Source organism: Penaeus chinensis, chromosome 3 (genome assembly GCF_019202785.1).
Source record: "Penaeus chinensis breed Huanghai No. 1 chromosome 3, ASM1920278v2, whole genome shotgun sequence".
NCBI classification, from domain to species: Eukaryota; Metazoa; Arthropoda; class Malacostraca; order Decapoda; family Penaeidae; genus Penaeus; species Penaeus chinensis.
Window position 1 is genome coordinate 26,116,557 of NC_061821.1, and position 22,500 is coordinate 26,139,056.

At 35.4% G+C, this 22,500-nt stretch overlaps 2 protein-coding genes across 3 annotated transcripts in view; one reads left to right on the forward strand and one right to left on the reverse strand.

Annotated features, from left to right (window-relative positions):
- LOC125040353 (methionine synthase reductase-like) overlaps positions 1 to 3,639 on the reverse strand; it is a 5,053-nt gene extending 1,414 nt beyond the window's left edge. Inside the window, exons 1-4 of one of the 2 annotated variants that reach the window (XM_047634919.1) lie at positions 3,433 to 3,639; positions 905 to 1,088; positions 368 to 610; positions 1 to 310 (exon numbers count right to left, since the gene is read on the reverse strand). The exon at positions 1 to 310 is cut by the window's left edge and continues 1,414 nt beyond it. In XM_047634919.1, coding sequence (XP_047490875.1) covers positions 1 to 310; positions 368 to 610; positions 905 to 1,088; positions 3,433 to 3,634 — 939 coding nt within the window. In that variant the 5' untranslated portion in view covers positions 3,635 to 3,639. Of the gene's footprint in view, positions 611 to 904; positions 1,089 to 3,432 lie in introns of both variants that reach the window. The other variant, XM_047634911.1, reaches the window with a different exon arrangement.
- A 976-nt stretch (positions 3,640 to 4,615) lies between these two features.
- Positions 4,616 to 22,500, forward strand: part of LOC125042998 (treslin-like) — a 17,960-nt gene continuing 75 nt past the window's right edge. Inside the window, exons 1-14 of the mRNA XM_047638923.1 lie at positions 4,616 to 5,715; positions 8,458 to 8,623; positions 8,922 to 9,113; positions 9,578 to 9,702; positions 10,367 to 10,589; positions 10,807 to 10,932; positions 12,633 to 12,770; positions 12,931 to 13,066; positions 13,179 to 13,341; positions 14,658 to 14,793; positions 15,000 to 15,219; positions 16,520 to 16,801; positions 17,316 to 17,432; positions 17,773 to 22,500. The exon at positions 17,773 to 22,500 is cut by the window's right edge and continues 75 nt beyond it. Coding sequence (XP_047494879.1) covers positions 4,697 to 5,715; positions 8,458 to 8,623; positions 8,922 to 9,113; positions 9,578 to 9,702; positions 10,367 to 10,589; positions 10,807 to 10,932; positions 12,633 to 12,770; positions 12,931 to 13,066; positions 13,179 to 13,341; positions 14,658 to 14,793; positions 15,000 to 15,219; positions 16,520 to 16,801; positions 17,316 to 17,432; positions 17,773 to 22,154 — 7,425 coding nt within the window. The 5' untranslated portion in view covers positions 4,616 to 4,696 and the 3' untranslated portion in view covers positions 22,155 to 22,500. The remainder of the gene's footprint in view (positions 5,716 to 8,457; positions 8,624 to 8,921; positions 9,114 to 9,577; positions 9,703 to 10,366; positions 10,590 to 10,806; positions 10,933 to 12,632; positions 12,771 to 12,930; positions 13,067 to 13,178; positions 13,342 to 14,657; positions 14,794 to 14,999; positions 15,220 to 16,519; positions 16,802 to 17,315; positions 17,433 to 17,772) is intronic.

Below are 22,500 nucleotides of genomic sequence, written 5' to 3' on the forward strand. Positions count from 1 at the left end.
TGTTAATTTTCTAATAGAAGTCACACTTGTCTTAATTAATTCTGATGCAACACTGGGTAAGGCTGGTACATGTTCAGAACCTGATTCCTTTTCACTATTTTCCAAGTACTTTATCATCAAATAGTCTGATGGGAGAACTGGTAAGGTTAGTTTTGCATCTACAGGTAAAGTACAAGATCTCACTGGAAGGCACTGCAATTCATCACGTGACAAAAAATCTAAGTTGTATTTTTTGGCTATTCTTGTGTAAGTATCTTCACTTACTATGTCACCCTTTAGAATATTATCACTGCTGTTCTGTGAGGTACTTTTTATTTCTTTATCTTCATTAGTATGTTCAGCCTTTAAAGACTCTTCGTTTTTCAATGACAGAACATTTTGTGAATGAGAAGGATCATCACAAATAGGGTCCTTATTGACACCTTTCTTGTTAGTATTCACTTGCTCAATGGTGCTAGAGTTATCTACAAATGCTACTTGATTACATGCATCTACCAACTCAGCCATCTTGTCAAAGTGTTTTTGTAGTGCAGGAAAAAGTCCCTCAATCCACGGCTCTACCACAATTTCGAGGCCAGTGCCATCATCAGCCCATCCACATGGATAAAATCTGCAGAAGTTAAAAGAAAATTGTGTTAAGGGAAGAGGGGTACATTGCAGACAATTACAAGTGTAAATATAATATTAGTGGAAAAAGACAAGAAAACATAAAAAGAAACATTTAATTGTCAACTTTATATATTCTTTGCCTGTGGCACTTAGGAACTGCAGCACAAGTGAGAAATTTACACACATCTTATATTTTCCATATCCATAAATGCCTTATAACAATGTAGAAATAATTTTCTCATTCATGTTTCCATAAACTATTCATGAATAAAATCTGTTAAACCCTTTGTCTTACCTTTTACCACCTAGATCCTGGAGCTTCTGATCAATGGTTTTGCCAAAATTACAAAAGTTAGTGTAATTGGTGTCACCTAGTCCTAGTATGGTATAAGACAGGTGACCTAAAACGTTGCTAGGTTGACCTTTCTTGTGCAGCTGGCGCCAGAACTTGCGAGCGGTGTCTGGAGGTTCGCCGTCACCTGTAACATCATCATCAGTTAGACAAGGATTATTAACAGAACAAGTTCATACTGGTATGACAGAATCATAATGAATGCTAAAGGGTGCCTGATTCTATTTTATCTTGATTCTTATATTCACAGTAAAAACAAACATCAATATCAATATAAAAATCTTCTAATGTTTGACAGTCATAATGAAAATATCAGAAATATAAAGAAAATGTTGAGAAAATTATTTTGTTGTCAAACAAACTAGTCATCTGTTACTTAATGACATTTGACATTTGAGTCATGGCAGAGCACTAGCAAAATGGGATTGTAACTTATGATTGCAGGATATGCAATAGTATGTTACATGAAGATATTTTATGGATTTAACCTATACTTCTATAATGTTTCTTTTTACTTTAAAGATGATAGCTGTCAAATGTCAAGTCTTTACAAATGTTTCCGTAAGATCACAGGGACTGTCTAGTCTATAGAAAAGCTTCTGGGAAAAGCCTTTGCAAGTAATTTTTTTTCTTGCCAGATATGCAACACAAATATCTTTTAATTTAAACATTGTTTTTTTTTTGCTGTTATTAGCAAACATTTTCTCCCTCCCCCCCAAAAAAAAGTCTCTGTATTCTTTAAAGTCATTTTTTTTTCAGCTTCATTTTGAAATCCTGAGAATATCCTTAGATATTTTTTTTTTTTACAAAGAAAACGAAAAGGGCTTAAAAAAAAGAAAAAAGTCTTACTTCAAAATCCATTCAAAATTATAAAGGAATGGCTCTCACATTTGGATAAATTTATAAACAAAGCTAATATATACAACCACATATTTTACAATATAACAAATAAATGCTATACATATATATATATATATATATATATATATATATATATATATATATATATATATATATATATATATAGATATTATATATATATCACTTTCTTTTTTTTTGGGGGGGGGAGTGGGCGGGAATACTGATATATATATATATATATATATATATATATATATATATATATATATATATATATATATATTATTAATTTATTGATACTGGTGTATCAACAAAAATTTCCTGATGTTACTCTCTGCCAATTATATTTCAAAGGTAATGGCTAGAGCCAAGAAATAGTTCTTCAATTTTTTGTAAAAAATTATCTCTTTGGTATCACAGAATTCATTTGATCAATAGTTACAATAAATATTATGAGAAGTTTTTGATGACGGCATCCCTTAAAATTTTATACTCGTGCAGCAAATCTGAGTTTCAGTAAAAGAGTAAAAATCCTTGATGCTCTAGTGCACATCCCTAGCCCATCTCCTTAGTATCCTGCAACAGTCTCTATTCTCTTCTTCATTAATTTGCATTCTCTCTCTACCTTACTATCATTCACTTTCATATTTTCATTTATTCCTTCATCCATTCTTTCTTTTTTTCTCTCTCTTTTTCTCATTCACTATTTTTTTGTGTTTCCCTTTCTCTTAATCATTCTTCATAGTTTCTTTCTTTTTACTCCATGTATTTTCTATTTCCCTCATTCACTTAATTATCCATTTACTCTCTTTATCTGCCTGTAGGTCTCCTTTGCTTCCCTGTCCACTGCTGAAACATTTGAATTTTTTGCACAAACTCTAAATTTGTTCTGACGCACATCAGCCTCTTTTTAGTTGTCCTTAACCCACTGACAATGGGAGCCCCCAGTGCTGTTTTTCCTGACCACAGCCAGCGCAAACAAGCGCACAACTGTTTAGCGCGCATAACTAAGAGCTGGCTTGATTGCACATGATGTGTATGTGATCCCAGTGTGTGGGATGGTCTAGCAAGACATGATAGTGTTATTCCCTCGTGAATGCATTAAAACAAACTTTGCCCACAATGTTAGGCAAATATGAGTAAATATCAGTCCATTCCACATCAGAGATAGCGTAGGTATAGGCAGAAATGCCTGGTGTGAAGATGTCAACACGGTATCCCTATTTTTGCATGGATTCACCTTTGGGTCAGTTGCTGAGTACACTTCAACAGTGATTTCTTTCAAAACTACTAACTAGATTAAATTCATTTGTTAATGAGAACTATTGAACAATACTACAGAATAGATTTTGAAAAACTAAAAACGGGACAGAGCAACTTTAAACACTGTTTTGTGGGAAGACACAACTGTTAATGAAAATGTGTCACTCAGTTAAAAAGAGAGAAAATTATGTAACCACAATTTGTGTCAATGCGATATTGTAAATCTTAACAAGAATACCACCACTGACTGAATAGCATGTGGGAGCAAAGCAAAGTGACAGTTCATGACGTAACAGAACCCGACAGGAGTGTCATGTCTTTCCTCCTGCCAAAGCCACTCGTCTCACCCGTGGTGGATCCGACCAGCACAAGACACCGAGTTTCTTCCAGGCTGAAGGTCTTGCCAATCTCACTACAACATCTCAGTTCGTTGATCAGGCCTTTGGATTCACACTGCTCTGCCAAGTCTTCTGCTATGGCTTTCGCGTTCCCTTTCTGTGAGGCGTAAAGGAGAAGAAACCCATTGGGAAATCGGCTGGTCTCCTTCATGTCTTCTATTGGACTGAGAACTTTTATATACAGAATTGGGTATTTATGTGACTGCTTACTGTTGGGATGCCAACTACTAAATTCTTATCTAATTATTAAGAAGGTAAAATTACTCTGGACTCAAACCATTTCATAAATATTTTTATGTTGAAAGTGGCAGATAATACAATCCACATAGTTTCCATTTTGTCCGATATTTAAATGTTGACTAATTGAATGAGAAGCGAGTATGAAGCAAAATCAGCTGTTGCAGTTGTGCCAGGTTTCAAATATTAGTTATAATAATGATAAATTATCTCAAATTTAGAGTATTTTTAGACTTCAAATTCTTTAAAATACAATTTTATAAAGTTTAAATGTATATTTTACCTCGTGGTGCTTTTAGCATCAGTTTCTTTATGACAATACTAGAGCATTTGGCATTTGTAAATCTCGTTTTAAAGGCTTCTTATACTCCTTTATTTACCAGTGATTGAAATGTTTATCATAATCATATATATTACTGATATTGAATATTATTAAGATGATAAGCTTCGTCAGTATGTTTTTTTTAACCTTTAAATTATTATGATCAAAGATGTAAAACAAAGGATAGTTTGTGCACAATCGCATCAAATATCTGGAATAAAACAACTTAATAGTTTATTATGGTTTACAGAACCATGTTGATAATACATATCAGCAGATATATTTAAACTGAAATTGAAACCGAAATAAGAAAATCTAAAGGTCCCGAACACGACCAGAAGGATATTAGAATATGCGCATTAGCCAGAAGATTGTCAATTTATGTAATGTAATCATTACGTCCAAAATTCCTTTATATGTTATATAAATAATTATAGTGACTATCTAAATATATCTGCAGCATATGAAATTAGTAAGATAAAAAAGAAGACAAACATCGGTAAGAGCATTTCGTGCTCCTGAAAAATGTTGGGGTCGCTCTCGGTGCAAGGAGTGTGGTGAGCCTGTGCGCGGTTTAAAAGCAACAAATGGATTGATGTGATGTGGACAGAGGATATTTAAGTAGTTTTAAGTGAGTAAATACGGCTGTCTGGCATGTTTTCATCGGTCCAGGCTGTGTTTCTCATCGATGTGAACAGTTTCGTGGACCTATCGAGCACCGAGAGTGAATTAGAGCGAAATGTGGCCCGGTTGAAGCTGGGTTGCCTCAAGGTGTTGACGGAATTTGGCGCGCGAACCGAGAAGGGCTGCGAGGAGGTGCGCTGGGCCTGTAAGTATTATGACTCCCTCTCCTTCAGGCCGGACACCACCAGGAAGAGCTTTGTGGACTTCAATAGGAGCTCTTTCGACGAGTTTGAAAATGACGTCACGGACAGGTTCTGCAAGGCCTTTGACAGCAAGCAGGCGCCGAGCGACCAGCCCCTGGCAGGAGAGCCTGGCAAGCCCCATTGTTACATCCTGAAGAAGGCTCTGCAGGAGGTTCTCCTCGACTACAACTGGGACAGGCCGGACATCAGCTCGCCCGTGAAGACGAACAGGCGGAGGACGAAGGGTGGGCAGAGCAAACTCCTTCCCGATAATGTAGGTCCTTACAACAGTGTGATTGTGTGCACTCGGGTGCCACACAGCCTGGAGGACGTGAGGCACTTCTGTGGCTGTGACTCGGAGGCCGGAGAGGCGCAGGTGACGGCCGAAGACTTCCTGGGCACCGTTGTTGACCCTGCACTGGTCAAAGGGTTTCAGGAAGACAAGAAAATACACCTGAACTTTATTAATGTATCAGATGCCCCAAATACGGCTGCTGTTGATCCCCGTGTGACAAGCACTATAAATGCGGGCCTGAGCAAACTTAATGGCAGCCTGCATCCCCTCAGCAACATCGTCCAGTCGGGTGCGTTGCAGATTGCAGCCAACGAGAGGATCCCAGAGGCAGGGGGGATATTCCCATCTCCTCCTGTGTGCGTGGCAGGGGTTGGGGTACAAGTGACATGGTGGAAGAAAACGCGAGGAGCCCGGCCTCGTCGCCCTCAGCCGGGTCCTTTCTTGGTGTGGGAGGACGCAGAAGGGATATCCTACCTGAAGGTGCAGTTGGAGGTGCTGGCCGTCCATGGAAGGTATTTATCGATTCTCATCTTTTAATCTTAGATTGGGGAATAAAATTGCATTTGCAGTAATATTCCAAGCATATTCTCACAAAGTTTCTTTGATAATGATATGCATGAATAATTGTAGAAAAATAGATTAATATATGCAGAAACCATTTGCCTTTGAGAGAGACATTTATATATATTTTTTTCATTTATGTGACATGTTTCAGTTAACATTAGCTGTGTACCTTTAAATTGCCAGGCCTTCAATGCTTCTTTTACTGTTGTACACTTAATATTTTGAATTTGTAGGATATTTTATTCCTATATTTGAATAGTATATGTAAACATTTTAAGGAAAAGTACATTTTTTTGTGAAAGTTGTAAGCAGTTGTAAGGATTTTTATGTGTAAATATTATTAGCAAAACCAAACTACTGTGAACAGTGTATATACCTGGCACCAATGGGTTAATCAGCCGGGTATGGCATATATGTACATACTGTGCCCACAGTGAGATTAGTTTATTAATTATATTTACATGAAAGTGCTTAGTCACAAAGGAGTTGAATACTATTACTACCAGCCTCACCTGTTTACCCTTTTCCTTGAATTTCAGAAAAGTTTTATTTTCTAAATTCCTATTAGTATTGTTGATAACACTGTTTATAATGTTAATAATGATAATGATTATTACTAGTATCATTAGCATTTGGAACAAAAACATGTATCTTGAAAACTCAAGGTTGGGGGAAACCATGTCAGGTCACATAGACTATTAGCTGACTCCCTGGTGATTTAACACTTGTGGAACAATCTGTGTGTATATAGATTTCACAAAACAATACTACAGTGAACATCATATTTCCTGTCTGCAACGGATTAATGATGTATGGCAACTTAACCCACTGATACCAGGATGGCCTACATGCGGTGTCTACTGTGTGGTTTTAGTAGATTAATTGTGTTTACTCAGATATTTCCATAAATGTTAATTATTGGTCCCACCTATTTTTTGGCAAGATTAACTTTTATTTTATATTGCTGATAGTATTGTTAATAACTATGATAATCAAAATTTTAAGGATGATAATAACAGTATTGATATTGATAGCATTAGAGAAAAAATCAAGGAATGGGGAAATCAGGTGAGGTCACATAGAGCCTTCTTATTTACTCCTTGGTGTCTGAGCACTTCTGTGTACCCATCTTTTTGCAAACAAAAATCACAGAACAAGACTACAGTGGATGGTTCATGTATCAAATGCCAGTGGGATGAATATTGTTTTTAGCATGATATGTATTTTTAAAACCTTGAATCTGTTGGTTTCATGGAAGGTGCTGATTTCTTTCATTTAATGGAATTAAAAATTCGTTATGTATAGATTCCTTGTACCATGCACTTTTTACTTAATCATCTGCTATATCATTTGTTATAACCAGGAAAAAAGCAGTTCATTATTTAATAGAACAAAAAATGTTTTCTGGCTTGAAATAGATTTTAGGGTTATCAGCAAAGTCAAGCAATTTAGCTGCATCTCCAGATCTATCAATTTGTACCAGGCAGAATGAACCAGCCAAGTAGCCATTGGCCATTGCATCTCTCTCTGAGCTTATCATAATCCCACTAGACAGTCATTCACAATTAATCTCTCCAACATGACTATATTATGTTTATGGTATCCTGATTGTGCCAGTTTGTAGCACTTTGACATTTTAACTACTAAGTACCAGTATAATTGTATGGCAAGAAGGATGTCACTGGCCACCAAACTTAGAGTAGGTCTATCTGGTAAAAAAAAAAAAAAATTGGGAATATTTCAGTTAAAGTTCATAGGTTCAATGACCATGAGTATTACTGGCTGCTGAATAGTAAAAGTCCTATTGAAATGAGGTAATTGCAGCAGTGAAGAACTAATATCTGCAGCTGATTTGTAATCATATTGAAAGGCTTTTTAAATTTACAGGTTTACATATTAATAATTAAAGAACTACCGTAGAATGGAAAGTGCAGCAAAATTTGTGTTTTTGTTCAAAACTTTGAACATGTACTCTGTGCAAACTGTTGATCATGATTTAATGTAAGGATTTTACATTTAATTTTGAAAAACAATGTCTTTTTTCAAAGGAAATTCTGGTGTCCAGTACAATTTTCATTTGCTTTTGATTTAAATGTAAGATATACTTGTCATTTACAAGGGAGGTGAATGGACTGCTGACATTTATTGTAATTGGTTTATTTGTTTTTATCTACTCATTTTTGCAAAAGGATGATTTATGGATTTTATTTTTTTTTGTTGAAGAAATATATGTAAGAGATGTATTAATGTACAAAAAAAAAAAAAAGTTATATTCTTTTATTATTATTATTATTTTTGTTATTATTATTATTATTATTATTATTATTATTATTCTATATTTTTCCCATATCATTTTCTGGATAAAGTCAACTCTTGAATTCAGTCATTTATTAAAGAATAACTTAATTAAGTCTTGATTGAAATCTTGATTTGGATCAGTAATTTAAATCCTGATTTAAAAGAGTGATTTCAGTCATACAATCCTATTATTATCAGTGATAATAGAAATAGAAATGAACCCATTGGTACAGTTGTGTGCTTTTCTTTTTTTCTTTCCTGGAATAGTTTGAAATGACCACCTTTTGTGTTAGATTATAAGCTATAGTGCTGTTTAGGTGTTAAATAGTGGACAAGTGCATATTTGCATTATGTGTATTTTTTGCATACCTACATGTTTTTTCTTCTTTCAGTTCCTCGCAAGAATGGGGAAATGCAGTAGTGGTTGGTGTAGTGCGAACAAGTGCAGTGAGTGTATTGGCTGTAGCAGGGGGAACTGGCCACCTGTATGTCTGCCATGCCCCAAACACTGTGTTCACTACCTTGATCAGTGTGCTTGCAAAATATCAGCTGTCAGTGGTAAGAAAGCTATTGAATAACTGTTATGGTGGTTACAAGTTGTTTTTTCTTTACCATTTTTAGTGATTATTTTTGTTGCGTTATTGATATTAGTGTTTTTGATTTAGTAATATTTTTGTATTGTGAACATTCTATATATATGGCATGAGTAATCATTATTACCAGGCCTTTATAGGTTATATATTTGAAACCACAATCTTCTGTAAAGATTTGCTAATTAGTTGATATATAGATATATTTCAGAAGAAAATGTGAATTAATATATAATGGCTATGAATAACATTTTATATATTTTCAGCTGCTCAAACTAAACTGTGGAGGAGTTGCTGTACTGTGTCCATGGGCAGGGGGAGTTGGCTGTCTTGCTGTTATATCTGCATCAGGTCTGGCGACACCCCCACTACATAGCCAAGCAGCTTCTCAGGAAACCCGGATTACTGATCCTGGCTTACTTAATTTTGTTGCTCAGACGGTTGAGAAATGTCTGAAGGTAAGACTGATTACAGGTGAAAAGATTGTATTTAGGACCATTGGTTGTAGCTGACAAATTGGAATCTAGGAAGTTTATTATTATAATTATTTATTTATTTATTTATTTATATTTTTTCTGTTCTGCTCTGTTCTGTTCCTGACAGAAAATCAGAGTGCTTATTTTCATAGGGTGTGTGACCTGCTTTCTGCACCCTTAAGACTGATATTAGTGGTAGTTTTGTATGTGCATCTTTAATTAAGCATTGTAATCATTATATGTGCAGAGAATCATTTGAAAAGAATTCTATTATTACATTTTTGTCAGTTCTGATTAGGCACTATTTCACTTCTTTCTAGTAATATAATTTGCTCATTCAGCTCGTAAAAGAGTGTAAGAGACGTAATACATCAGATGCAAGTATTTACATTTCTTTTCAAATTATTATATAATTTTCCGTAATTATCACACATTTTTTTTTACAGAATGCCTCTCCACACATGAATGGAGAGACTGTAGTAACCACTAAGAGGTTTTCTGCACACCAAACAGAAAGATGGTATAGGCCCTTAAAGGGAAGCAGTGATGCAGTGAAACAAATCAGGAAAAAGTAAGCAAATAGTAAATTTATTTGATAGCAGTGGAATATTAATTACAAGTGTTATGAGGATTAAATATCATAGCTCTAGTTTGGATCTTATAAGTCTAAATGGTAGAAAAACCCACAATGCACACTCTAGATTTATTGAAAATGAGACTACAGTTTCAAAATCCACCTGCATTCTATCTTCAGACCTGAAGATGGAATCCAGGTAGATTTTGTAACTATAGTCTTATTTTCAATAAATCTTGTTAATGCATTGTGGGGTTTTCTACCATAGTATCAACACAGAAGAGTGTTTTACCATTTATTAGTCTAAATATGCTTGTCTTTTATATGTTGAAAATATTACATATTTTTTATGAACAGAAAAGTTTTAACACATTTTTTTTGTATATACTTTATGCCCCCCTAGGAATAACAGAGTAAGATTACAAGGTAAATAGGATACTGCAAAGTTTCCACTCATTGGGTGAATAGTGTGTGTGTGTGTAAAATAAAGGAAATCATAGTTCAGGAAATCTGATTAATTATTTCTTTGTTTTGCCCATTTTTCAATCTTGCTCTTACTTCCTCTGCTTTTCCAGCTCCATCCTCTGCCTGCTACATTGCTCTTCTCTCTTTGACTTTGTACTTTGCAATTATGTGCTGATAGTTAATTGAATGTTTACAGACGAGCTACCAGAATGGAACGCAAAGCAATGCAAGAGCGTTTGCAGAAAAGATACCGCCCCCAGATTCCTTGTCCTCTGTCAGCTGGAGAGCTGGGCCCTGTTGACCTTGTTGATGTGACGCAACCATTGGGAGAAGCTGGACCTTCTAAAAAGCCTACCATGAGCCGTGCTCAACAGCTAGTGAAGAAAAGTCATATTGTAACAGCTCAACAGAAAGTAAAGGTGGGTTTTAAAACTGTAGTTCCTAGGGTTTATACAATAGTAATCCCATTCTCAAACCTCCAACACTCCCATAACCCCATGCTTGGGTATTTACTACCATTATTATTTTTGTTGTTATCTATTTATCAGTATTTCTTGCAGTATACAAGAAAAGGGTAAACATTAGTTTTGCCTATGGGAATTTCAAAATACTTTAAACATACAATGCTATTTCCAGGAACAACGTGCAGAAGAAGAAGAACGTGTCCAAGCAACAGAGCGCAGGGCAGCACAGGCCTCGGAACAGGCTCGGAAGTCTCAGGCCCTTGAGTCACAAGTTTTGAATAAGGTGTCTGATATTCAGGTATGGCTGTGTTTCTATTTATGGTTTAAGCTACTGTGAACATTTACCTAAAATTAAATTAGCTTACTGAGCAGAGGATCATGTTAGGTATCTCTGTTTCTCTTATAATGTTATTAAAATATTAATAACTATAAAGACAATAAAATAATAGAAGTGTGTGTGTGTGTGTGTGTGTGTGTGTGTGTGTGTGTGTGTGAGATTATATGTGTGTGTTATGCTTTTCCTCGATCAGGAAGTCAGGATCGGTTACTAGGGCCTACTGATAGACTCCTTGCTGGCTGAGCACATGTGGAGCCATCTGTATTTTTAAAAATTTGCAAAAAGCTACAGGAGACAGCACATAAATCCATAATCATTGGGTAAATAGAATGTGTGGAATTTATTTTGGAAAACTGAATTGATACAGATAAACTACTTAAATCATTTTTAAAAGTGAAGCAACCTGACGTTACAATAAAAAAGATTGACAGGATCTTGTAAGGTTAAATTTAAAGAAAAGGTCAGCTGCAATAGAAACACAAGGCGTGGATGAATACAGAATGCGTTACATTAACAAGATTCTGAATTGTTCCCTAAAAAAGATATTTGCTTAAAAAATCAGTTCTACAAAAAAAGGGATTAATTATGTCTTTAATTATAATAATCAAGATGCAAAAGTTTGCCTTATTGTGCAAAGGTAACATTCAGAAATGTAAAGGCTTATATTGCTATGTTGAACATTCTGAAAGATGCAACATCATAAAAAAATAACTGCTGCTGCACAAATTCAAGAACATATAACCTGTTGATGCTGGAAGAACATTTATATGTGCACTGTTCACCTTCTTTTTCTTCTCAGTGGACCCACTTGATCCTTGAATTTTCTGATACTAGCCTCACCTAACCTCACTTATTTACCCCAATCTTTGAATATATTGTTGTCAGTAGTAGTATGATGATCATCATAATATATCCTATACTGTGTGATTATTTATCACTAATGTTATGTTTTGTCTTTTGTTGAAAATTGTGTAAGCCAGGGCATTCTAAGTACTGATACTTGAAGTAATTTTGATAAACCCTTATCTTTGTCAGTGATATGGATGAATAGGACGTAAATATTATATTGAAGGAAGTGTTTGATTTTACAGTTACTACACACTTGTTTCCAACTGTATATCTGCCCATATCATGGTTTCAAAGCATTGTATGAATTGATATATTCAACTGTCATTCACAACCACCACATGAAATGCTAGCACTTGAAGGCTTCAAAGCAAGGCAATTATTTGTGTAGTAATTTTTGTGCTTATAGTATATCTACAGTATGGGATCCATACAGTGTCAAATTTACAAAATGAATAGTGACTGATATGCAATGAAAAATAAGAAAAAATGAATATTTTCAATGATAATTGGTGACACTGCTTTATGGCCTTGATTACGCAAACAGCAATATAAATGGGTCAGAATTTTTTTTAAACTATTATTTATTAATTAATTAATTTTATTGTTATTATTCATGATTTTTCTTGGTGTCTCTCACTCCATTTGGAAACATATGGGAAAGTCATAGAAAATTTAACATGTCTAAAAATGTATGTAGATTGTTTCCTAAAGAAGGCAAGTAATAACCAGTTAAATCTTCCTGTTTTATTTTTGTGGATGCTAAATAATTCCTTTCATTATTTTTTATTTATTTTTTTCTCTCTCTCTTCTAGGACACAGAAAAGCTGATCCAAACTCTGAAGAATCTGTGCAATGGTGATGGCATTGAGACAGACCTCTTTACATCAGCACAGACTGTAATTAACCTTGCCCTCATGCACGTCAAGAACAGCTGTGGGAGAGACATGGAGGTTAGACTTCTTTTCTCCAATCTTATCTACTGTGTTACCATACTAAGCAGGAAAAGAATGAGTGCTGAAGCTCCCATTTTCATGAAAGTAGTATCGACATGCGAATTGTTGATTAACTTTATAAATGAATGCTTTACAGATGTTTACTTGTTTATTCCAGGGTGGATTGAGAAAATTGTTAGGTAGTGGTGTTATGCAAACCACGGTTGATATCAATAATGAGCATCCTCCAGAGTCTCATCTGCACCATTATAAACTCCAAACTTTGTTGCACCTGGAGCTATTATGGGTCTTGGGTAAGATACCATGAATATATCATATACTGAGATTGTGAATAGATACATGCATATTCAAGTGAATATTTTATGTTGGGAAATCATCCCTCTAAAGGATTTAAACTTTTGCTAGGTTACTCGTCTAGTGGCCAAATGGAGGATGAGGAGGAGGAAAGCAGGGGGAGCAGCATCAGAGAGCATCACGTGGAAGAGGCGATGAAGATGCTGAGGGCCATATCTCTTCGCCATAACCCAACTACTATGGCCACCTTCTTGCAGGAGACAATCTTAGAAAAGTATGTATTGGCAAAAGCTGGTATCTTAATACAAGTATTTTCATCATTCCTGTATTTTTATGTGGTTTGTAAATTTACTGTTTACAATTTTTTCATAGAGCAAATACTTAAAAAAAGGTAAGTAAATAAATAAGATAAAAAATAAAATAAATAAATAAATAAATAAAATAAAATTATAGTATAATGAAGAATACCCTTCTCAATAATAATTAGTACCTTACTAATTTGACATGTGGAAATACGTTTACACATCTTAGCTTCATAATAACAACTAATTTCATTATAAAAACATTGTTGTTTAAATTGTGTGATACCTTTTACACTATTCTCAACATTCTGACTCTGGTCTTTGCACCAAGAAAAATGGAACAGAGCCTATTTTCCTCTTCATTTTTTTCTCTACTTTAACAAGCCTTTCAGAAGAACCAATATTAGTATTTCATAATGATTGAGATATTTGGACACAAATCTCACTGTGTTACTTACATTAGGAGAGTGCTTTATATTGTCAAGTGCAAGGTGTCAATCAAAATTATTTCAGGTTTTGGGATTTTTAATATATTCTGATTATTAATGGTTATTGGAAACTGTAATGGAAGTTAATAGTGACTAACATCATCTTGAAATTAGCTTAAGTTCTAGGAAGTGGAATTGTCTAAGTAATCTTTGAAGGTGGAGAAAACATCAAGACCACAGTTCTATTCTAAGAAGGCATAGACAAACAGCAGTTTATGCATGGAATAATATTTAAAATCAAGTCTCATAAATTGTAATAAAATAAGTTGTGTTAATTTGGCTCAGGAATTGGAATATATGAAAGTTTTCCCTTCTTTTCTTTTCTCTTCTCCTCCTCCTCCTCCTCTCTGTTGTCATGTCTCATCTTGACTAACTTTTTCCCTGTGGATTTGTTTAATGTTCTATTGACTGTTGACATGGAAGGTTTTACTCTTTTATTACTTTTTTGTATATTTACTTTCAAAATGTTTGTTGACACGACTTCTTTATTAACAAACTATAAAGAAAAATGATTGATATTCTTGTTACTGATGCTATGATATATTGTTGATTTTTTTTTTTTTTTTTTTTTTTTTTTTTTTTTTTTTTTTTTTATTAAGAGCTTGTTTAAGCTTGTTCTGATTCTAGCATAAACAAAGGCAATGGCAGTTATTTACTTTCTGCACAGAGGAGGCTTTCTTATTTGGGTTATCTTAGTGTGGTGCTTGGATATCAAGAGTCGTAGATAAATTGGTATTAGGTTCCCTGTTTGTTATTTTGTCTAAGCTTATTATATAATAACACTTCTCTTGCTTTTACAGTTATGTTGGAACTCTTGGGGAGGTGCTGGTAGAAATCTATGAAGAACTAAATCAACCTCTCCCAGGGCCTCTGAAGATTCTCACAGGAGACTTGAGTTCTGTGGCTGACACGAGGCCCAATTCTGTGAAGTCCCATGTTAGTTTTTTGATGGTGTTTTGACTTTTTTGTTTAGTTTTTGCTATTCCTTCATATTTAATTTTACAAAATCATCTTACAAAATTAATCATGAAAAGTTTATCTGTATAACTATCATTTTTCATTATGATATATATATATATATATATATATATATATATATATATATATATAAGCAGAAATTACAGTAATATACTTTTACACAGGCAAGTTCTGTGGTTAGTTATGACAGTACCTGTGGCTCAGTTGAGAACCCAGGCTCGGGCAAATCACGAGAAGGGCGGAGAATGTCTTCACGTCATCCAAGCCTAAAAGAGACAAGCAAAAGAACCATTGTTATACCAGTGGTAACTAGGGCACTGAGAAGAACCAATAGTGAGCAAACTAAACAAGCAGCAGCTCCTTCAGCTCCTGTTGCGAATAAAGGTTAGTAAAGGTTAATAAGCATAAACATCAGTGGAATAGGTCAGGAAAGGAATGAAAGACAGAAGGAAGAAAATGTGATAATACAGAATAAGGATTTCCAGTATCCTTCCCACTTCTTTTCACATTATTGGATGGGGTGCTGTAAGGCGTAAATGATGTTAGTTCCTAGACCTTACTGGCTTGCTGCTGAAGGATGCACATGGCTTGGAAAAACAGAGAAACCAGACTGTGGTACCTGAATCTCAAAGGTGCTGAGGCAAATGAGACAAGGCTTTACCCAACTGCCCCGGATTTATGTTGTTTCCCCTTTGTAAATGTTGTTACATACAGTTGGCTCTACATGTGCTCAGCTGGCAAGGAGTCCATTAGTAACCCTAGTGACCAATCCTGATTTTCCCATTGCTTGAATTGGTGGGAAAATGTGTTTTTCCTTTTAAATTGACATCATTACTGTTATTATTGTTATTGATGTTATGATTATTAAATTGTTATTAAAATCTTGATACCTTAAAGACAATGAAATAATGCCAAAGACCCTTTCCAAAAGTTGAGGAAAAGGGTAAACAGGTGAGATAGGTAAGATCAATAACTGACTCCTTGGTGACTAAGCACTTTTAGAGCCATCTATGTGTAAATACAATATCTTGGGCATGGCATGTATTCTTGCTATATATGCCAATTAGGTTAAGTATATAGGTAGGGAAGTAGATAGTCATCTTTATTCACATGGCAAAATGTTCATTGGAACACAAGCTTCAGGACCTGCAAGATCAAATTGATATAGTAATATTTTGTATCTCCATATACATATCCATACAGCAGTGCAAAGTTTCAGTGAATGTCATGATGATTTACAGTGCTAGAGAAATATAGATTATATCATAATACCTTACTGTGTGGTAAGTATTCTGTAACCATATTATAAGTTAAATATGGGTTTATGAATACAGCATGACTTTCGATAACATGAAGTCATGCTATGTTCAGCACTTGTCAAAATTTATGGGATGTCCTCATACCACAAAAGCCGGGAAAACTGTTATAATGGCTCAGGGCAGTAGCCATAGACAAACTTGTTTTCTGTTAAATTTCAAGAAGACAGGCAGCCATGAAGATCAAAAGATATGATTAGTGTTGTCATGGCAGCACTAGCAGAGAAGAGTCTAAATATCATTATCATATTGTACATATATTATTGATAGTTAACTGGGAATTTTTAAAAATAGTTATACTTAGTTATATATGTAGATACATGACAGAGTGCATAAATCATTCTAAGTAAAAAATTTCTTTTGAACAGCTTCTGAGTCAACTGACAACGACATTAAAAAAGTGTGCCGCAACCTCTTTGACCTGAGTGATGGCGCAGCTCCAAAGCCCAAGTTGCAGAGATCAATGACCGTTGGATCAGTACCCGTGGCAGAACTGAGACGCAGCCCTCGGAAGAAGCACAGAAAGTCCACTGCTATCACCCCAAGGAAAAGCAGAATATTAATGAAACAATCGAAAGGGTCTCATAAAACTCCTGTCAAGGGGATGCGCACTGCAGAAAAGGGCATGAAGACTCCAAAATCAAAGAAAGGTATTTGTGTAAGAGTCCTGCTGGGGACAGTAATATATTGATTTCATTTAGCATCCCCATAAAGAGAAAGAAGTGAACCTAACTTTGTTATCTTATATTTTGCACCATTTCATTGTAAGCACTTATCAATCCATATAGTTTTTATTTTATTTCAGTTTACTTTTTTTTTTAATTTTATTAATTGATTAATTATTATTATTATTACTTTTTAATTTTGGGGGGTATTACTTTTAATAATACAACCAGGCTACAGTAATTGTAGACACTGCTAACTGAAAATGGTTTATATTCAGGTTTTGAAATTAAAAATAAGGATTTCAGATTAAATAATTTACCTATTAACTTTTTCTTATTTATATGCAACAGTTTATAAAGCTAGATATGAATAGTACTCTTTATATCTTTTCGTGTGAGCTTTGACATTTTGAAGTAAGGTAACATTAAAAGTAACCTTTGTTGTATTAATTTCAGTGTCTTACAGAACTGTAAAGCTAATTTTTTTATATCTTCACAGGAGGTGTAATTGTTCCTGAAACACCAGGAGATAAAGTTGGACAGACTATGTTTAACAAAAGAAGGATTCGGAAAAGCACAGGCACTACATTGGTCACTGAGAGTCCAGATATTAAAAGTATGTGTCAGCATTTTTGTAGTTTCCCACTACTTTTCCACATCCTGTCTTTCCATTTTTACCCTTCCTTTTTCTTTCCTCCTCCCTCTCCAGCTTCATCCCATCTTTTCCTGTCCCTTCCCTCCCTATCCTCCCATCTCATCTCGTCTCTTGCTTCCTCCTCTCGCCTTTCCACCTCCCTCCCTATTCCTCACTCATATATATATATATATATATATATATATATATATATATATATATATATATATATATATATGTGTGTGTGTGTGTGTGTGTGTGTGTGTGTTATATGATGACATATAATCAGAAAAATAATTCCTCTAACCTTCTCATTCCACAGGAGTCAGCAAAACAACCCCCCGAAGGCTGCAAGCAAGTTTGACAATTACTCGCAGAAACTCTTTCTACTCTGGTGCGCGGTCCCGAAACTGGGAACGTGGTAAGACACAGTTGCTTGCAGACCACATCCGTAGCCATTCTGAAAGACGGAGCTTAGATTCCAGTGCTTTCCAAAGTGTGGGAGATGCTAGTTTCTTGTTCTCAGAAATCTTATCAGCAAGTCAATCGGATCTTTCACATCAAGATTCCACCAGTAACAAGAAGAATTGTGATGATGCTGGAACTCCAGAAAGACGTGTTTTGGACTATGGGTTGGATACAAGCAATGAAGTTGAGGAAAGTTCAGAAACAGTAAGTTCAGGTAATAATGTGTCCAATAGTACGTCACAGTCATCATCAGTCTTCTCTGACTCTCCTGCTAAAAATACCCATGCACGGCAGTTAACTAGAGATTATGAAGATTCATCATCTAGGAGGAATTTGAAACGAACTCCTGTAAAGGCTGTAAAAAGGGCCCTCTCGCTCTGTACTCCCACAAAGACAATTTTAGTCCCTAAATCTCCCAGGAGGAGCCTTCGTACTGAGTCAGGCAAAGAGGAGCCATTATTCTGTACCCCAAAGAAAGTAAATGATAGTCCTTTCAGTAAGAAAATTTTCTCTGTTGATGGAACAGTTCCTGGCACACCCAAACAAGGTAGCCAGAATAAAACACTATTTGATACATCCCTATCCACTATGACACCAAGCAAAAGGGTGCAATTCAGCTTGACACTTACTCCAAGTAAACGTGTTTTAATGGCCAGTAATCCACAAACTCCCAAAAACAAGTTGGGAATATTGTCTAGTAATCCTCCAACTCCCAAAAGCATTCTGAAAACTCCCTCCAAGACTCCTGGAAAAACACCTGTTAAAGCCAACATTCAGAGTCCTGACATATTTGCTACTACTGGAAAGAAAGAAAAGCAGACGCCAGCAAAAACACCATTAAGAGGTATGCATAGTAAAGCAGGCCTGAAAGTATCCAAATTAAATTTAGAAGACATCAGTGAGAGAGTTCCTGAAACTCCTTCCAAAGTAGATATAGGTACTCCTGTGAAAGTTAGTACATTTGTCTGTAATGGAGAAAGCGAAATCGAACTTCTATCACCAGTAAAAGGCAGCAGAAGCCACAGTACAAGTTCAGTCCTACTTTACACTCCAGAGAAAAAATATCCACTGGCAGAGGATGCATGTATAGAGGGTGAAAGTGAGAATTTATCAGGAAACACAGACCATGGACCAGACATAAGTGTTGAAACTTTAAAGGGTATTACTCCAGAGGATGTTGAATTAATGAATACACTTATGTTTGGAAAAGAACAAGAAGAAAGCTCTGAGATAGGAGCAGCAGAAATCAGTGAAGACGATGACTTTTTCAAACTAGATATCAATGGTATCTTGTGTTCTCTCTCCAGTCCTACCAAACAAGCAAGTAATCAGTCTCCTGTTATAAGCCATAGTTTGCAGGAAGACTTAGTCCCATCTTTAGGAGAAACAAAAACTCCTTTGCTTGATTTAAATGCTTTCTTGAATGAACAAGTAACCCCTGAAAAGAATATTGACTGTAAACCATGTAGTGAGGATCTCCTTGCTAGTCCTGAAATTACTTTGGACCCAAAAATGAAGAGGTATATAGAGAGAATGAACCAACGGTTTAAAAGCCTTGAAAACAGTACAGAATCCCAGCCAGATGTTGCCATGGATGAGACTGTGGAAGAGGAAAGATTAAAAGAAGATGATCAGGTAAAGAAGAGTGTTGAAAGTGAGATTACTTTCGATGCAGACAAAGGAAGTGCAGCTTTATCTATTGACTCAAATGAAAACAGTTTAAGTGAATCAGAAAAATCCCATGTTACAGAAACTCTTGAAGTACAAAGAACATTGACAAATAAATCTCCAGAAAAAGATGCAAAAGATATGGAAAGTGAAAGAAAAGGCAAGAAGTTAGTTAGATCATTGATAAATGAGAAAGAGATGGAAATACTTCAGGCAGTAGCAATGTCAGAAGAATCAACATGTATTGAAACAAAGAAAGACGGGGGTGTGGTGTTGGAAAAAGTGGAGCAAGGATCCAATCATGAATGCAATATGACTCTCAAGAGAGGAACTAGAAGATCACTTGTGCATTCAGAACCTTCAGAGGTGAGTAAGTCATCAGTGGATAAATCTGAAGAAACAGAATCATTGGAAGAAGAAAATTGCCAAAATAACTTAGAAAAATATGAAGAGGAGAAAACAGAAAGGCAGGTGGAACAGTTAAAACATTTGCCAGAGAATGTTTTACAGAAAACAGTCAGCAGTGATAGTGGTGGACAGGAAGAGGAAATCAAATCTGTAATTGAACCTGAAAGAATATGTAGAAGAGAAACAAGAAGATCTGGGAATAAATCATTATTGCACAGTAGTGAAGAGTCGTCATCTAGCAAGGCTGGGGACTCATTTAGTGTTTGTATTGAAGATGACAAGGAAGATTCTGAAGTGCCAGTTGAAGTACTTAACACAAAAGAAGCAGCAGAAAAATTAGCTAGTGAGAGTGAGAAGCCAGAACTGGAAGAAGGAGAAAAAACAGTGTTACTGGAGGCAGATGTGATAAATGTTAACCATGTGGATGATGTGATAGATGAGAAGCCAAAACCTGTAAGTAAATCACCTGGAAATTTACCCTCATGTGATAATTCCTTAATTAATCAGCCAGAAAGTAGAGACTCAGACAAAAAAGGCAAGAAAACTACCAAGAGGAAGATATTTGAAAGTGATGATGAGGTTGAGGAGACCGTCAATCAAGAGAATATTAAAAGGAGACTGAGTAGCAGTAATAGACAGGACTTCAAAAGGAGAAAGCTGAATGATAGAAGGGCGAGTTTAAGGAAACCGGCAGAGGTACCAAAAAGAAAAACTGAAGAAAGAACAAGTAAGAGAAGTTGTGTCAGAAGAATTCCCTCATTCAAAGAGTACAGTAGTGAGGATGAGGATTATATCTTTGAAACTGATGCAACGTCACCTGTTGGTATTGTTGAGAAGAAGGTTGATGCACTGTCTTCAAAGAGGAGGAGGATATTTGAAGACGACGAAGATTTCATATCTCCTTTGAAAGCTGACTTGGAATTGATGCCTTTGAAAAATGTTGAAAATCTACCCCATAACAATAAAAGTAATACTGTATCAGTTGAAAATGATGTTAAGAAGGCAGGGGTAGAATCTAGTAAATTTGATCTACAGGATTCTCCATTATCTAAAGTAAGCACTCCAGATAGGTGCAAGCAACAGAAAATTGATATTTATCTCTCTCCCATACACAAACAAGCTGCAGAAGCTGAAAATGTAACAAGACTTGCTACAGAAACTTCAGTACGGAAAAGACCAGAGACACCAAATGACTGGAAGAGAGTCAAACCAAGAGCTAACAAGAGCAAGAATTCTAAGCTAGATGTAGACAGTGATGCTCCAAAAAGTACAACTTGTCAAACAGAAGCCGGAAGAAATGAAGAAAAACCTCGGGGCAGGACAGCAAAGAGAAAGAGAAGAGGCATGAAATTAAAACTTACCAAAAGTGGAGATCACTACCAAGTTTCTGAAGCAAATGCATCAGTTGGAAGTTCAGATCTCAATTCCAGTAGTGATGTGCAAGTTAATTCTGCCACAAATAATGACAAGAAAGATGCTGACAATTCTTTAGATTCATCTAGTGCATGTGATACTCCTGTATCAAAAAAGAAGAAAGGCCAGAAGGAAAAATCTATAATAACACCTCTGCGATTTACAAGACATATGTCAAAAGACTTGAGTGTGTCTCCAGAATTCTTTCAGAAATTGATCACTTTATCCCCAGAGAGAGGAGGAAGCCCCATGAAAAATTCAAAGAGGAAGAGTGATGAAGCATTAGGACACAAATTAGAGAGAGAAATGATGGAACAACAAAACAATGGAGATGATTCAATTAGCACTACTTCAAGCATTGGGCACTGTAACAGTTCAGACCTCGATGACCTTCCTTTTGACTTGTCACCAGACCCCGAATTGAAGAGCCAAAGGAATACAGTTGTTAATGAGGAATGGACAGTTCAGAATGTCCCAGGATCACCCACCATGAAGACCTTTATACGCAAACAAAAGAATAAACATTCCATTCACAAAAGTCCCCGTATAAAATTGTCTCCAATCCAAAGTAGGGCAAGAAGCTCTAGACTTTCCAACCCAAGTATGTTAAGTCTAGTTCATTTATCAGTGTCACCAATAATTAATAACAAAGTAAATATAGATACTCATGAATCTCAAGACGACTCAAGATATCAACAAAAGCCGAAGTCTAGCAGAAGGTTGTACAGAAGCAGCAAAAATTTTTAAATTTTCTATGGTGATAGACATGATAGAAACCAGTGAGTAATGTCTGGTTGTGCAAGATTCTAAGTGTGAGGGCATATTTTTATAGGTACAATTCCTGATTGTCGACTGTGGCAAGCAGGCTTTCTGAGTGTTTGTGTTTGTATGTTTATGTGAGTGTATATTATGTATTTTCAAACCAGTTTCCTAAATTTTATATAGAAATATATATTCTGTCTATAAATGAATTGCTTGTATAGTCATAATAATAATAATGAACATTTGGAGTTGATAGTATTGACATTATAAATTTGCTGGATATTTTCATTTACTTCTTTTTAGATGTAGTTTTCTTGTGTTATTAGTTTTA